Raw genomic sequence first — 16,845 nt, forward strand, 5'->3', positions numbered from 1 at the left:
AACTCTGAAGAAAAAAGTAGACTATATTACTTTCTTAAAATTACTTTATTGAAACCTAAAATTTGGTTTCCAGGGTAGAGGCAGAACAGCTTCTCCATTGAGAAGCAAGGGACCATGGTTCCTTAGCAAACAAGCAGGTGCTCCAGCCATCTAGTAACTGAAAATTATTCTCATCAGAGACCTGGAATCTCCCCACAGAAGGATATGCCAAAACTATAGGTGTTTGCAAAAATTTGTGCTCTAAAGCAGGATTCAGGATTTAGTGCCAGAGCAGTGCCTTTAAGGAAAAAGAAACGCAAGTTAAAAGAAGAAAGCACTTCACTACCAACTACCTTCAAATTAAATGACCTCCAAGTTAAATGTTATATAAGTTACATGAAAGGCAATGCAGTTTAATGCATAGAACTTTTTAAAAACTGAGTTATTCCTCCATTATATACTGTCAGTGTGATTCTAGGAAAAATCAATTAATCTCCAAATATCTCAGGCAATTGTTTTGGGGCTATAAATTACAAGTAGGTTATTAATGGAGTATATTTCCATATCAGAAATATCCTACATCAATAGTCCTTAAATATGTTGGTGTCAGGATACCTTTATAATCTTAAAAATTATTGAAGGCCCCCCTTCAAGAGCTTTTATATATCTATTGATATTTACCATGTTAGACATTGAAATGTCATCTTATCATGAAAACTGTTTTAACCTTATGGACTTTCTAAAAGGGTCTTTGGAATACCCAAGTTTACCAGACTACACTTTAAGAATCACTACCCTACACAGATTTTTAAAAATTAAGTCAAGACAAATTTGTTACTTAATGGAACATAGTGCTAAATTCATGGCTATTTGTAAAGAATTATGGAATTAGAATCGAAAATTCCTGAACAATGAGAGCCATTGGCAAAATTTGAAGGTAAAATTTTTCAACATCCCATCACTCCTTCTTTCTGTTCCTTTTTATCATACCCCTGAGCCCATACCATTTAAATGCTTAATGATCACAGAATTTAGAGCTCAAAAGAGTCATTATATGACTGACAGGGTTTAAATACCTACATGTTCTTTCTGTGGCAGCTAGGTGGCACGGTACATAGAGTGCTGGCACTACACTCAAGATGACTAATCTTCCTGACTTCAAATCCAGCCTCAGATACTTTTTAACTGTGTATTTTGAGCAAAGCACTTAACCATGTTTGCCTCAATTTCCTGATCTATTAAAATGAGTTTTTGGACAAAGAAATGGTGAACCATTCCAAAATCTTTGCTAAGAAAATTCCAAAGGGGGTCACCGAGAGTTGGACATAACTGAACATTAACAAAATCTTCTTTCATTACCTATTTCCATTACAAGCATCAGTCTTTGTGAGTGGATGCCAAATAGTTTCTTTCTCTAAACCTTCCAAAACTAAAATCATCCCTCATGAGACAAAAGAAATTGACTCACCCTCAATGTGTTGCTGTGCAAAGTATGCAGGAACCCCTCTACACAGATCAGTGATAGTTTTTCCATATTGAGCAACATTTTTAATCCGAGGGGGTAAAATGATGTAGGTGAGACCTTGTGAGGAGCCATAATTCCTAGATAACTGAAAGTAAATAGGATTTAAGACTTAAACTTAGAAGAGATCTTGTTGATAGATCACCTTGTCCAACATCTTCATTTCACAAATAAGCAAGCTGTATCCCGCAAAGGACTAACTTAAGGTCACCCAGCAACAGGATTGTAATATCATAGATATCAAGCTAAAATGAATCTCAGAGGCCATCCAGTCCATCCTCCTCATTTTTACAGATGAGAAAAGTTGCATATGGAAGTGATCTATCAATGAATGTTCTCTTTATAGCAGTGAGGAGAAAACTTTAGTCTAAAGGCTGAATTTGGATTTCAACTTGCCTTGATTCAGGCTATAGAGCACAAGCCAAGACACTAAATTTTTATTTATGACTAGAATTGCAAAAATGTAGTATGATTTTTTTTTTGGTTCCCTGAAGTATTCTAAAGTGATACCATTGATCCATGATTATCTATCCTGTGTCTGTCTCTCTCTTTGCCTATCTGTATTTCTGTTTTTAAGTCTTTTGAGAGCTTCTATTTCTGGGCATACCCCTTCAATGACTACATTATAGTATATTTTATACTATATTTTATATTGTTACACTTTATACTATACTTTTTACTTTATACTATATTTTATATTATTACACTTACTAAATAATTGTATGTTGCTTTTTAAAATAATTTAGTGATAACATTTATAAAGCACTTCATAAATGTATAAATTGGATACTCTTTTGCTACATCCTAAATGTTATGACTGTTGATCAATTATAAACCAACCCACTTAGCCTACTCTATCTATCTGGCTCTGGACATCATCCTTTGACTTAACATTCAATCCATCCAGGCTATCATGTCATCTGATTTGCCATTCAAACATATGTACATTTCCCCACCTTTTTCCACCCATACGTATGGGCACAGCAATTAAATCATTAGAGTCATTGTTTCTTGGAGAAAAAATTGTGAATAAAAATAAGATGAAGGGAAATTCACAAGTAGTAACTGTAACTTTGACTGTTAATGGGATATTTATATCAACTCTCTTTGTGGTGGCAAAGAATTGGAAATTTCAGGAATGCCCATCAGTTGGGGAATAACTGAACAAGTTATAGTGTATGGTTGTGATGGAACATTACTGTGTTATAAGAAATTATGAGTTCATTATTCTTAAAAAGGCATGGAAAGACTTGCACGAAATGATGAAGAGTGAAGTGAGCAGAATCAATATCAAAGCAATATTGTTTTAAGAACAACTAAGTCATTTTAATACACATTAAAAATAAAGGATATATGAAGAGATGCTATCTACAATCAGAAATAACTGATAAAGTATGTATAGAATGATTTTATACATACACACCTATTTGTGTATAATGATGGCCATCTCTAGGGGGGAGGAGAAGAAAAGAATGAAAAAAGAAGTTTATGTGATAACTTTGTTGTATATTTGGAGGGAGTAGCAAGATGGATATGATAAATTTTCAGTTTCATATGCAATCATCTTTTTATTGTCCTGTGTTATGGAAATCCTTGTTTTGTTCTCTAAATTGGAAACAAAATAAAAATTTTAAAAAGAAAGTGTATGTCAATTGAATGTCCTAAATCTCAATGGTACCTTTAGGGGAGTGGTGGCCTGGTGAAGGAGTTCTGATCTGGAGAATGAGAGGGTTAAATTGATAATTAGTTTGAGTTCCATAAGTTTACTAAAAAGGCCTATATTATTACATATTCTAGGTCATTTGGTAGATTTGTTCAAAGTTCTTTTTACTTTACCATTCAAAAATCAATTGATGATAAAATGAATGTTTCTAAATTAATTGATAATGTAAAATGTCATCATAATCAATATCTTTTGTCCCAAATGGATCACTGCACTCATAAATCCTTTGCAGGACAGCAAGATGCTATTATTGACATTAGTAACAATTAATATCAGAAATTCTCATTAACTTCATTTTTTGTGACATTCTTGAGGTTTACAAATAGGAGCTAGGTGGTATAATGCATAAAGTGCCAGCCCCAGAGTCAGGAGGACTTAAAATAAAATCCAGCCTCAGATACTTGCCAGCTGTGTGATCCTGGGCAAGTCACTTAACCCTGTTTGCCTCAAGGAAATGGCAAACCACTCATGGATCTTTGCCAAGGAAACCCCAAATGTAGTCACAAAGTCAAACATGACTGAAATGACTCTACCACAAAGTTTACTAGATATTTTCCCAATAATAATCTCAGAGGTAAGTAGTTGAAAGAATATTATTTTTCTTTCACAGATAATAAAAACTGTGGCTCAGAGAGTTCATAGTCATACAGCTAGTAAAATTGCCTGACATAGGATTTACATCCAAGTCTCTCACTCTTTCTACATCACCCTTTCTGAGCATCAAGTATATGTAAGACACTGTACGTGATGCTGACAATACAAAAAAAATTTTTTTTGCCAAACTGTTTGAAATATTATCCTGCAGTAAACATAGCTCTTATCAAGAACTCTTTGGTGGTCAGCACTGCTCCCTTACCTGTTTATCCAAGGCTTTGTGGAGTACTTCCAGACTGGGGAACATAACTTTGTCCATCTTGGTTAGCACACAAGCCTTCTTGCTAAACAGTTTGGCAGCCAAATAACCCTTGAATAACCCAATAAAGAGGTTTGTAGTAAAAGCTGTTACTTTGTCCTGAACTTAGTTCATTCTAACTGGATATGATATTAAAATAGGAATTGTTCCTCAAGACCAATATATATGAAAAGTCCTGGCATGGCTGTTTATATACATACGTACATATGAGAGACAGACAAACAGATAGAAAGAGACAGAGAAAGATAGAGACAGAGACAGACAGACAGAGAGAGAGAGAGAGAGAGAGAGAGAGAGAGAGAGAGAGAGAGAGAGAGAGAGAGAAGGAGGGAGGGAGAGAGAAGGAGGGAGGGAGGGAAGGAGGGAGGGAGGGAAGGAGGGAGGGGAAGAAAGAGAGGGAGGGAGGTGGAGGAAGAGGGAGACAGACAGACAGAGACAGAGAGAGGGGAGAGAGAGAGAGAGAGAGAGAGAGAGAGAGAGAGAGAGAGAGAGAGAGAGAGAGAGAGAGAGAGAGAGAGAGAGAGAAGCCAATTCCTAAAGATGTTCTAATAATGATAGTTGATATTTGCATAGTTTGTAGAGGTTTCCACAGAGCTTAGCACAAGCTATCTTATTTGATCCTTCCAACAATCCTGCAGCATAGGTGTTACAATTTCTATTTTACTAACAAAAATTATATAACAATAACCAGAATTTGAACTCATATTTTCTGATTTCAAGCCCATTGTTCTCTCCATTATACCAGGATAGCTTCACTAACTTCTCTAAGTGATGATGAGTTGCCCATCAGTGTTCACAAATTCAAATTCACAGGATTCAGACATCCTTAAAGTTGGACTTTAGTCCAACGCCATCTCATTTTACAAAAGATAAAACTGGAGCTTAAAGAGGTAACTTAGTAGCAGTCAGATCATAGATCTTAGAGCTGGAATGGACCTTAGGGACTGCCTGGAGGTGCCATGACTTGTTCTAGAATAGAGGATATCAAACCCAGGATTTATAACCAAGCTGCTAACTACTCAACCAATAATTTCCCTACTGTGCCAGGAAGTCACACAAGAGGAAATGGAGAAAAGAAGGAAATAAGCATTTATATCATACCTACTATGTGCCAGAAACTATGTTAAGAGCTTTACAAATACTTTCTCAAAAATTTGAAACACGAGGTTTTGCAAAGATGAATGTTGAAAACTATCTTTGTATGTATTTAGAAAAACAAAATACTATTAAAATAAATAAATGATCTCCAAAAATATATATTTTCTCATTTGATCCTCACAACAAGCTTGCAAAATAGAAACACAGAAGAGGTCAGTTCTATGAATTGTGTTGTGTTGCCTCCCCAACCCTGGCCACATTATTACTCTCTTATGAAATAATGAAATAAAACTGAACAGTGACCAAGAGCAGGTTTTTCCAATCCTGTGCTACTGAGGCTTATGACTTACACGGTTGTAATTCAATATGGCATCCCATTCACTCCAAGGATTAGTGTCATGAATGAGAATGATACTGCCACGGATATTGATATTGGTGCTGTGGTCCTCATGGGTTTTATTCAGGAGTTGATTCTGGTCCTAGAGAAGACAAAATCTTGAGCACCATTAAAGAGATCAAATATAGAGATCTATATTCTTGAGATCCTTAAAAGGGCATTTATTCAAAATTCTTTCTTTCATACACTTTATTGGGAGAGTAAGAAGGGTTGCATTGTTTTGAATTCCCTTGACTCTCAGAAACACCATTGCAAAAACCCTTGATAGCAACTCACCATCTCTTCCAGGGATGGAGTCAAGAATGTTACCAAAAAGGCAGCAATCACTGTCTATAATTGAAAAGAAAACATAAACCAAAGTCAAAACAAATAAACAGAAGATTCTGCTTTGGATCACAATCAGACCTTAGAGCTTTTAAAAAAAAAAAAAAAAAGTCTAAAACCTCTGTCTTCTCAATTGTTTCTGGTTAATAAAATTTAAATATAGAGTGATCTTTGAAGTCATTTAGTCTAACCCCTTAATTTTATAGACAAAGAAACTGGAAAAAATAAGCTGCCCAAAATCATGATGCTCATAAGTAGTGAAAGTAGCTAGCATTCAAACCCTTGTCTTCCAACCTCACATTCAGGACATTTTTCCCAAACCCATAATGCTTTCACAGAATAACCTACTTACCAGAGTTCCTGGAACATCACTAGAAAAGAGAATCTGATGTGGGTCATGTATATCCTTAATATAAAAGGGTATTACCTCATTGGGATAGTCCTCTCAAAAGTTTAGAGCTAGAAGGTGAGTTTGAGATTATCCTGTCCTATTATCTCATTTTACAGAAGAGGAAACTGAGCTGAGAGAGTTGTAATTTGCCTGGGAATACATAGGCACTAGGATAAAGGTCCTGGGACTTTAAAAACAGACTTTTATATTAAAATTATATGATGGGAAAGTGCAATTTTTTTGAAAATTAAATGGGATTTTCTTCAATCAATGAAAATTTGCCTTTTCTCTGTCATACTACCCCATACTAAATAAGAAAGAAATACACAACCCCTGTTATAAACATGTATAGCTAAGTAAAACAAATTCCCACATCGACCATGTACAAAAAATTCTTTCTCCCGGCAATCAAAAGAACTAGGCTTGTGTCCAAAAAATATTGTATCCAATAAAATTATCCATAATTATTGAATGAAAAAAATAGGCATTCAACAAACTTATAGTCAACCAAACCCAAACTCAATAGAAAATTTAACATATAAGAATCAATATCCAAGATTAATTTCAAGGAACTTAACATTGACAAATTGTTTAAGTTTTTTATATGAAAATGTATACCATATGTTTAAGATTGACATCAGTAACTGATAATTCAAAAAAAACTGAGGTAGAGTAGAGTATGATCTAACTCAAAAGCAAAACTGTCTAAGAAAAGGTAAAAGTAATAATTATGTTACACAAATGAGGTGCAGAGGAAGAAATGGCACAAAGGCATTGGAGGAAGGCTCATAGTTATGAAAACCTAATCACATCAAGAATGGGTTAATTAGACAACACTATGTATATACCAAGAAGGACATAACACCCTCCCAAATCTATTAAGAAATAAGGTGGATTGGGTAGATGAGAAAGCAAAAGATGGGGAAAGAAGACAAGGGAGAGGTCCATGGGGGACAGGAGGTTAAGTAATAGCAAGGCAAGTTAAAGATAATTAAACCAGAAGAGCTTCTAGGGATAAGAAAAAGCTATATACACAAATACTACAACATGAATCAAGAGTTGAATTTATTAGGGAAAAAAAAGTACAGCTAATAATCATAGATCTCAGACAAAGTCAAACAAAGATTCAATCAAGAGAGAAATCTGCATTATATATCAGCCACACTAACATTTTAGATGCATATTTACATATGTGTGTATATATATACAGATATTTAAGCATATGTAAAAGTATATATGTGTGTGAGCATATGTAGATATGCATGCATGTATATCTATGTATGTATATATATGGATATGTGTGTGGATCTATTGTTGGATGTGAATGTATAAGTATATATGTTTGTGTGTGCATGAGTGCATGTGCATGTGCATGAGTGGTTGTGTATGTGTGTGTACATGTGTGTATGTACATATGTATTAAATATATCTGGACCTAACTATTGCCTACTTGAGGGAGGTAAGAGGGAATGAAAGATGAAAAAAAGAATTAAGTTTAAAAAATGCTTAGTAGAGTACAAAAGAACGATCTACTTGGAAGCAAAGAAAAGGTGGATACTTATAAATATAATTTATTCTACTATTATATGTAACGAGCTGTCGTCTCTAGAAGCTGCTGGATCGCTCTTTGGGAAGAGATCTGCTGTGTCTACTCAAATCTCTCAGACAGATTCTTCTTCCTGTAGTGAACCGTTGTCTCCAGGTAGTTGCTGTTAACTCTTGTCCAGAGAAGTGACTTCCCTTCCTGCAGAGAGCCCCGTCAAGCCTGATGCAATGCAGAGTCTTTCTCTTGAATCCTGGCTCTGAATCTCCTCCAGCTCTTATCCTTCTCCAGGCCGATCTGCTCTCTGGGCCCAGTGCTATCTCTTTTATCCTCCCAGAGAATGGGCGTGGGATAATGCAAGGGCTTCTGGGAAGAACCACCCCAGCCAATGAGCTTGCCCCCTCTATCAAGTCAACCTGAGTTCTCACCTTGTAATTGTCCAGAAAACCTGAATTCTCACCTTGTCACTGTCCAGACAACCTCAGTTCTCACTTAGTAATCCTAACATCTCCCCCTTTCTTTTGATTTAGAACATAGGACAGTCATGACCTTGAAACATAAATCCATCAATATGGGAAGTATTACAGATAATTACATAAATGACCTTGAAACATAAATCCATCAATATGGGAAGTATTACAGATAATTACATAAATTACATAAGCACATAGTAACAGTAATGTAACACATGCTAGAAGTATATAACATAATCATAATCAAATAATCATAAATTGAAAATTTATAAATGTCCATAAGTCTCATCTTGTGTGAGGAAGTCCAATGATTCCTGCTGGTTTTAAAGTTCTTTAACAGTCTTCTTATTATCCATGCTCTTTCAGTGTCAGATGTTTCTTAGATCTTCTCCTTTATTTTGAGATCTTTCTCTTTTTCTGTCTCTCTCTGATGGACAAGGCGAATATGACTCGTTGGCACCCATCTGATTCCTTCTCCTGCTGAAGAAATACAAGCAAACCCTCTCCCCCAGGCAGTTAACCTATCTGGTCCCTTCCATTCACCACTTTCTGGATCTCTCCACATCACCTGGCGATTATCTAAGGACAGTGGAGCTGCTCGCACTGGACACTGCCCTTCTAGCAATTATATATGCTTTCTTGAACTTGAATCCTCCCTGATGGTCTGCTGGGCACATGACAATGTTCTGTTTTGTTTTGTTTTCCTTTTCTGTCTTTCTTTTTTTCTATTTTATTTCTTTTTAAATAAACTTAATTTTAAAAAATCCTGCCTCACACTGTTTTCTCCATCACCCCTTTGTGAGAGAGTGAAGAGCTTACTGAATTTTCAATCCTCCAGCATCATGTTTGGTAATAATCAGGGTTTGTAAGTCATTTAAAATGATTTGTCGTAACAATCTTGTTATTCTATACACAAAGACTTTATTCCTTGATTAAAGAAACTTAATGTATTAGTCGATAAGCATTTAATGTTGTTGTTCAGAAATGTCTGATTTTTTCTGATCCCTTTTAGGGTTTTCTTGGCAAAGATACTGGAATTTTTCCATTTCCTTCTTCAGCTCATTTTACACACGAGGAACTGAAGAAACAGAATTCAGTGACTTGACCACAGCTAATAAATATCTGAGGCTGGATTTGAACTAAGAAAGATGAGTCTTTCTGATTCTAGACCCAGTATTCTATCCACTATGTCACCTACCATTGTTTTTCTGTATGTCCCCCATCAGCTATGAAATTCTGCATTAGTGATTGAGATAGGGACTTGGATATTTTTTATCTATTTTGGATCATTCATTCTGTATTTTTCTCCTTCTATAGTTTGCACTTGAGCTTGACTTTTAAAGCACTTGATAAGCACCTATCATGTGCCAGGCTCTATGCTATAAAGAAAAGCAAAAGATAATCCCTGTTCTTGGACAGTTTACAGTCAAATGGCAGATACATCATACAAGATATTTACAGGATCAGTTGGATAATGAATAGATGGAAGGCACTTGCATTAGAGGGCCTGGAAAAAGCTTGCTATATAAAGTGGTTTTTGAGTTGGGACTTAAAATAACCCAGGGAAGTCCGAAGGCAGAGTTGAGGAAGGAGGGAATTCCAGATATGAGGCTCAACCAATGAAAATGCCTGGAATCTGAATTTGAAATGTCTTATTTGAAGAACAGCAGGAGAACTACCATCACTACATCCCAAAGTACATAGGGGGGCAAAAAAAAAAAAAGTTTACAAGGGTAAAGGTAGGCCAGGTCATAAAGGGCTTTGAAATATTTGATCCTGGAGGTGATTGGAGCTACTGGAATTTATTTTCTTTTTCTCTCTTTTAATTCTGTCTTTAAAAAACACCAAACAGAAAATTTTTTAAAATCTTGTCTTACACTGCTTTCTGCATCACCCCTTTGTGAGAAAGTGGGGAGCTTACTGTATTTTCAATTCTCCAGTGCCTTGTTTGGTAATAATCAGAGTTCTTATGTCATTTAAAATTGTTTGTCTTAACAATCTTCTTGTTATTCTGTATATAAAGATTTTACTTCTTGATTAAAGAAACCCAATGCTTCAGTCAACAAGCATTTAATGTTGTTCAGTCATATCTGATTTTTGTGACCTCTGTGGAAGTTTTCTTGGCAAAGTTATTGGAGTAGTTTGCCATTTCCTCTCACTGAGAGAAGAAGGGGATGATGCAGTCAAATCTTCTCTTTAGGAAGATTAATTTGATGGGTAAGTTGATGGGAAGGGAAATAACCATTTATGTAGTTCCTACTATCTGCCAGATACTTTGCTAAGCACTTAAAAAAAAAAAAAAACAAATATTATCTCATTTGATTCTTACAACCACCTGCAAGGAAGTACCATTATAACCCCCATTTTGTAGCTGAGAGAGACAGAAATTCTGACTTGCCAGGGTCACACAGGGTCTCTACAGACTTCCTGACTCCAGGACCATCGTTCTACCCATGGGACCAACCACCAATTGCTTCTGGAAGTTGGACCAGAGTGAGAAGATTTGAGGCAAGGAGCCAATCCAAAGGATGGAGGGGATCATTTTCCCTCCCCACTCTCCCACTCTCCTCAGTCTTCTGAAATTATGCCATGCCTATTTTATCTATACTTTAGTTTAACTTACAGAAAGTATCCCCGCAGTTTAAAACAACAAAATAATAAAACCAAATTATTGCTCCTCCCCCCTCAAAAATAAAATCTTTAAAAGTACTCTAATATTTTCTAGTTGTGAGACTATTTGTAACTTAATTCACCTCCCCAAACATTCATTTCTTTTTTCTGTAAAAGGAGAATAACAGTACTTACCTTCCTTATGGAAGCTTGGGGGCATAGTGGATAATGGATGGACTCAGAGACAGAAAGCCTTGGGGTCAAATCTGACCTCTGAAAAATACTAGTTGTGGGGCCCCGAGCAACTCACTTACTCTTACCAAGCTTCTGTTCACTTCCCTGCTTTTCTGGGCTTTTTGATGACTTCCTTTCCATTTCCATATGAGGAGGCCTTCATACCAGTTATGCTTTCTTCAAAACCCAGACAAGTCTATGACCTCTTTCTCTACCTTAAGATGAATCTTAAGGGGATCTTCCTCCTCCTTTTAACTCCTCTTTATATGATCTGTTCTAGCACTAGAATGTAAGCTCCTTGAGGATAGGAGCAATCTTTCTGTTTAGTTTATATTCCCAGTACTTGGCAGAGTGTCCAGCATATAGCAAGTACTTAATAAATGCTCTATCTATTTCTGTGTGTCTATTCTGTCTCTCTGTCTATTCTATTTACCTATTGCATCTATGAGTTTAATTATCTATTTTATTCATATATAAATTGTGAGGATTGAATTAGTTTCCAAAGTCCTTTCCAGCTCTAAATTTATGGTTCTATGGTCTTCACCAGACTGTGTGAGAAAAACATTTTGTAACTCTGAAACACTATAGGAATGTGAGTGGTTTGTTTTTTTTATCTCATCTTCCACTCACAAAATGAAAACAATAAAGCTTAAAATAAATCTTAATATTAAGAAAAAGTAAGCCACTTATTACATTCTATTTAATTCAATAAACAAACATTCAAGTCCTACTAAGTGCAGGAGGTTGGGAGGAGGAGACAGCACCAATATAGAGATTAGAAAGTTGCTCCCAGATTCAGGATGCTCTGGATTCTAATCCTACCTTGGATATATTCAGGCTTTGTGTCCTGAGCAACTCACAACCTCCCAATGTCCCAACCAATTCTCTGAGACTTCTCTACAGAGAAAAAGAAACTCCTCACCGGGAACTCTGGGCTATACAGCTAAAATCATGTCTGCTTAAAAAAAAAATCCCAGGGACTGTATTAAAAATTGGAGAGAAAAAAAAGTGAAATTATACATTTTTTGCCCTTAAGAAGCTAACAATCAGGCAAAAGTCTAAAGTCTAGAAATATTAACATATTTGTTAAAATAGATGCTTTTTTACATTAACTATGACATCATTTTGTATGTATATATATATATTATATATATGCAGATAGATGCAGATATAATTTATATTGATTGTTTCTATTATACTCCTCTAGAAGTAGAGAGAGATCAGTGCCACTTATTTCATTAATATTTATAATTTAAGGCTGAGAAGTAATCTAGTAGAGAACTGACCTCAGAGTTAGGAATATGAGTGAATGTTTAAGAACTGTCTCTTACACAAACTGGGTATGTTGCTCTTGTCATTTAGTCATTTTTCAGTTGTGTCCAACTCTACCCCATTAGGATTTTTTTGACAAGATAGTGAAGTGGTTTGCCATTTCCTTTTCCAAATCCTTTTATAGATGAGATAGCTGAGGCAAACTGTGTTAAGTGATTTGTGCAGGGTCATACAGATAGGAAGTTTCTAAAACCACATTTGACTTTAGATTCCTAACTCCAGACCCTCAACTCTATCCAGAACACCACTTAGCTGACCACAAACTAGGAATTTTATCCTGGATAAATCTTTTGATGTTTCAGTGCCTCAAGTTAACTCTTTAAAACTAGATGTGGCAAAGTAGAGGTATATTCACTTTAATAGAGGGAATTTCCTCAAAGGGAATTCCTGGATTGAAATCAATTAAACTGATGTTTGTGTCCTGATTCTGGTGTCTGTAGCATACCTTATTTTGCTCTGGCCATAACCAGTTTAAAGGCCAGTTCCGGTGCAGTTGACATTAATTGGTATTAGAAATAGGAAGTTCCTTAAGACACGCAGTATTTCTTTCTACCAGAATTTTGTAACTAAATGTTTAAGTAGTAGCCCTCAGTTTTGGAATCTTTCTCAATCTCCCAAAGATCCTAAATGTCTCTGCTCATTAGCTATTTTGGAAAATAATATTTATTGAGGAACATGATGAATGTTCATAGATTGGATATGGTAAGGACTTAACAATGTAGATTTCATTTTTATTTTATTTAAATAATCCAAAGAAAAAGTGGTATAGTGAATAGAGGATCAGTGTTGGAGTCAGGAAAACCAAGTTTGAATCCTTCCTCTGATTTCTATTAGCTGTTTGACCAGCAAGTCAATAAATATTTAAGTGTCTCTTGCTTTCCAGGCACTGTAAAGTAAGTGCTGGGAATCCAAAGAAGACCAAAGGCAGTACTTGACTTCAAGTAGCTCAGACAAGAAAGACAACATGCAAACCATTATGTACAAACTATGGTGGGATGATTTGGAAAGTAATTTTGCTTCTCCTTCGGATGAGTTGCCAGTATGCATTGGTGAAGGAAGCCCCCATACCAGATATTCCCTATTCTATGCTGGTAATACCATAACTCAGAAGAATATTTTTAAAAGAAAACAAGGGAAAGTGAAAAACTACCTTGGATGATAATCATAAAGGCTATAGTACTGAGGAAATGGCACTAGCTACATTGTCTTAAAATATGAATGATAATCTTGCCTCTGTCACTTAATACCAGCATGGCATTGGGGAAATAAATCACATAATCTTCCTGAGTTCAATTCTGGCCTCAGAGACTTACTAGCTGTGTAATCCTGGGTAAATCACTTAACCCTGCTTGCCTCAGTTTCCTCAATTGTCAAATTAGAAGGAAATGGCAAACTACTCCAGTATTTTTGCCAAGAAAACCCCAAATGGGGTCACAAAGAGTCAAACATAGCTGAAACAATTAAAAACAACAAATAATTTTATTAAATGTTTAACAAATATGACTTCATCCAGTCTTCATAGAAATTAGTTTAAGGCAGTTTAATTATTATTATTTTGAAGTTAAAAAGTATACTTACATGGAACTTCATATTACCTTTCTTCTGGACTCAAGGAAATTGCAAAATAGCGTTTTCTGTGTGACTTTTATAAATATGTACTCAATATTCTCTTATCAGTTTTTACAAAGGATATTAGGTAGCTAGTCATTGGTACAGAGGCTGTTAAGCAACAATAGCTTGAAAAAGTAAATAATGCTATCAGTTTTCTCCCTTATTTTCTTCTCCATTTCCCCATTACCTTCTGTATTCCATTGGTTCCAAAGCAAATAACTGAATTAAATGATCTTTATGATGTGATTGGATGAATTTGCTATGCCAACTGAGCATAGCTTGCTAATGTGCTTCTTGCTCATGATATTCTCTCAAACTAGAATCAGAGAACAAAGTTGTCAAGAAACATTAATTCATGTACATGTTTAATCTATATTGGATTGCTTGCTATCTTGGGGGGAAGAGAGAGAGAGAGAGAGAGAGAGAGAGAGAGAGAGAGAGAGAGAGAGAGAGAGAGAGAGAGAGAGAGAGAGAGACAGAGAGAGAGACAGAGAGAGAGAGACAGAGACAGAGACAGAGAGATTGAGAGAGAGAAGGGGGGGGAGGGAGAAATTTGGAATACAAGGTTTTGCAAAGATAAATGTTGAACTTTCCACACTTTATTTTGTGGAATAATCTAATAATCAAATCTAATAAAGTATAAGAATATCAAATGCTCATGGGTAGATAGAGCTAATATAATTTAAAATGACAATTCTACCTAAATTAATCTACTTATTCAGTGCTATACCAATTAAACTTCCAAGAAATTATTTTAAAGAGTTAGAAAAATAATAGCAAAATTCATCTGGAAGAACAAAAGATCAAGAATTTCAAAGCAATTAATGAAAAATGCAAATGAAGGTGACCTAGCTGTATCAGACCTAAATTATATTATAAAGCAGTGGTCATCAAAACTATTCATTAAGAAATAGAGTAGTGAATCAATAAAATAGGTTAGATTCACAAGACATAATAGTCAAAGACCATAGTAATCTTTGATAAACCCAAAGACCCCAGCTTCTAGGATAAGAACTCACTATTTTACAAAAATTGCTGGGGAAAATGGAAAATAGTACAGCCAAAACTAGGCACTGACCAACACCTAACATCCTATACCAAAATAAGATTGAAATTGATTCATGATTTAGACATAAAGAGTGATAGTATAAGCAAATTAGAAAAACAAAAGATAGCCTACTTCTCAGATCTGAGGAAAAGGAAGGAATTTGTGACTAAGGAAGAACTAGAATACATTATGTCATACAAAATGGACAATTTTAATTATATTAAGTTAAAAAGTTTTTGTACGAATAAAACCAATGCAGGCAAGATTAGAAGGGAAACAGTAAAGTGGGGAACAGGAATTTACATCCAAGGATTCTGATAAAGGCCTCATTTCTAAAATATATAGAGAATTGACTCAAATTATAAGAATACAAGCCATTCATCAATTGATAAGTGGTCAAAGGATATGAACAGGCAATTTTCAGATGAAGAAATTAAAACCATTTCTAGTCATTTGAAAAAAATGCTCTAAATCACTATTGAAAAGAGAAATGTAAATTAAGACAATTCTGAGGTACCACTATACACCTCTCAAACTAGCTGACAGGAAAACTTAATGATGAATGTTGGAGGGGATATGGAAATACTGGGACACTAATACATTGTTGGTGGAGTTGTGCAACAATCCAACCATTCTAGAGAGCAATATAGAACTATGCCCAAAGAGCTATCAAACTGTGCATATTCTTTAATCTAGAAGTGTTATTACTAGGTTTATATTCCAAAGAGATCTTAAAGGAAGGAAAGGGAAGGAAAGGGACCCACATGTGCAAAAATATTTATAACAGCCCTTTTTGTATTGGGAAGGAAATGGAAACTGAGTGGATGCCCATCAGTTGGAGAATGGCTGAATAAGTTATGGTACACGAATGTGTGGAATATTATTGTTCTATAAGAAATGATCAGCAGGATGATTTCAGAGAGGCCTGGAGACTGCCATGAACTGATGCTGAGTGAGGTGAGTAGTATCAAGAGAACATCGTACAGGGCAACAGCAAAATTATGAGATGATAAATTCTGCTCTTTTCAACAGTAAGATGATTCAGGCCAGTTCCAGTGGTCTTGTGAGGGAGAGAACCATCACAAGATGAAATAGACTATGGGGATTGAGTATGAATCACAACATAGTATTGTCACTTTTTTGTTGTTATCTCCTTGCATTTTGTTTTCTTTCTAATTTTTTCCTTTTTTGTTCTGATTTTTCTTGTACAGTATGATAATTGTGGAAATGTGAATAGAAGAATTGCACATGTTTAACATATATTGGATTACTTGCCTCTAGGGGAGGAGTTGAGGGTAAAGGAGGGAAAAAAAATTTGGAACATAAAGTTTTACAAGGGTAAATGTTGCATTCCCATTCCCATGAACTTGGAAAAATAAAATACTATTTTAAAAAAATTTAAAGAAACATTTATTCAGAACCTACTATTGAGCCAGCACAATGTTTAGCACAGGGGATACAAAAAAGGCAAACACACACGCACCTGAAAGGAAAAGGGAAGACTACATGCACATAATAATATGCACATGTAATATGTGTCATAAAGATGCATGCAACAACATAAATTGGAGACAGGGCTCCAAGGGAAGGCATGAAGATTAAAGAGGATCAGGAAGGGCTTCTTGCAGAAGGTGGAACATTAGCTGA

General features: G+C 35.4%; 1 protein-coding gene across 1 annotated transcript; it reads right to left on the reverse strand.

Annotated features, from left to right (window-relative positions):
• Window positions 1–83: 83 nt before the first annotated feature.
• On the reverse strand, window positions 84–11,225 carry LOC141553261 (gastrokine-3-like). Its single transcript, XM_074285032.1, has 6 exons — window positions 11,169–11,225; window positions 5,909–5,962; window positions 5,586–5,714; window positions 4,081–4,188; window positions 1,448–1,589; window positions 84–277 (listed from the first exon to the last, which is right to left on the reverse strand). Exons 2-6 carry the CDS (start codon window positions 5,909–5,911, stop codon window positions 174–176), a joined length of 486 nt encoding a protein of 161 aa, XP_074141133.1. The 5' UTR covers window positions 5,912–5,962; window positions 11,169–11,225; the 3' UTR covers window positions 84–173.
• Between the last annotated feature and the right edge of the window lie 5,620 nt (window positions 11,226–16,845).

Source organism: Sminthopsis crassicaudata, chromosome 2 (assembly GCF_048593235.1).
Source record: "Sminthopsis crassicaudata isolate SCR6 chromosome 2, ASM4859323v1, whole genome shotgun sequence".
NCBI lineage: Eukaryota > Metazoa > Chordata > Mammalia > Dasyuromorphia > Dasyuridae > Sminthopsis > Sminthopsis crassicaudata.

What these genes read in the sequence shown, in the direction of transcription:
- LOC141553261 (XM_074285032.1), bottom strand. An exon ending in CCATATTGAATTACAACCGT is followed by an intron (nt 4,189 to 5,585) that starts GTAAGTCATAAG and finishes GGGTTATTCAAG; the next exon opens with GGTTATTTGGCTGCCAAACT. An exon ending in TGCACAGCAACACATTGAGG is followed by an intron (nt 278 to 1,447) that starts GTGAGTCAATTT and finishes TTTTCCTTAAAG; the next exon opens with GCACTGCTCTGGCACTAAAT.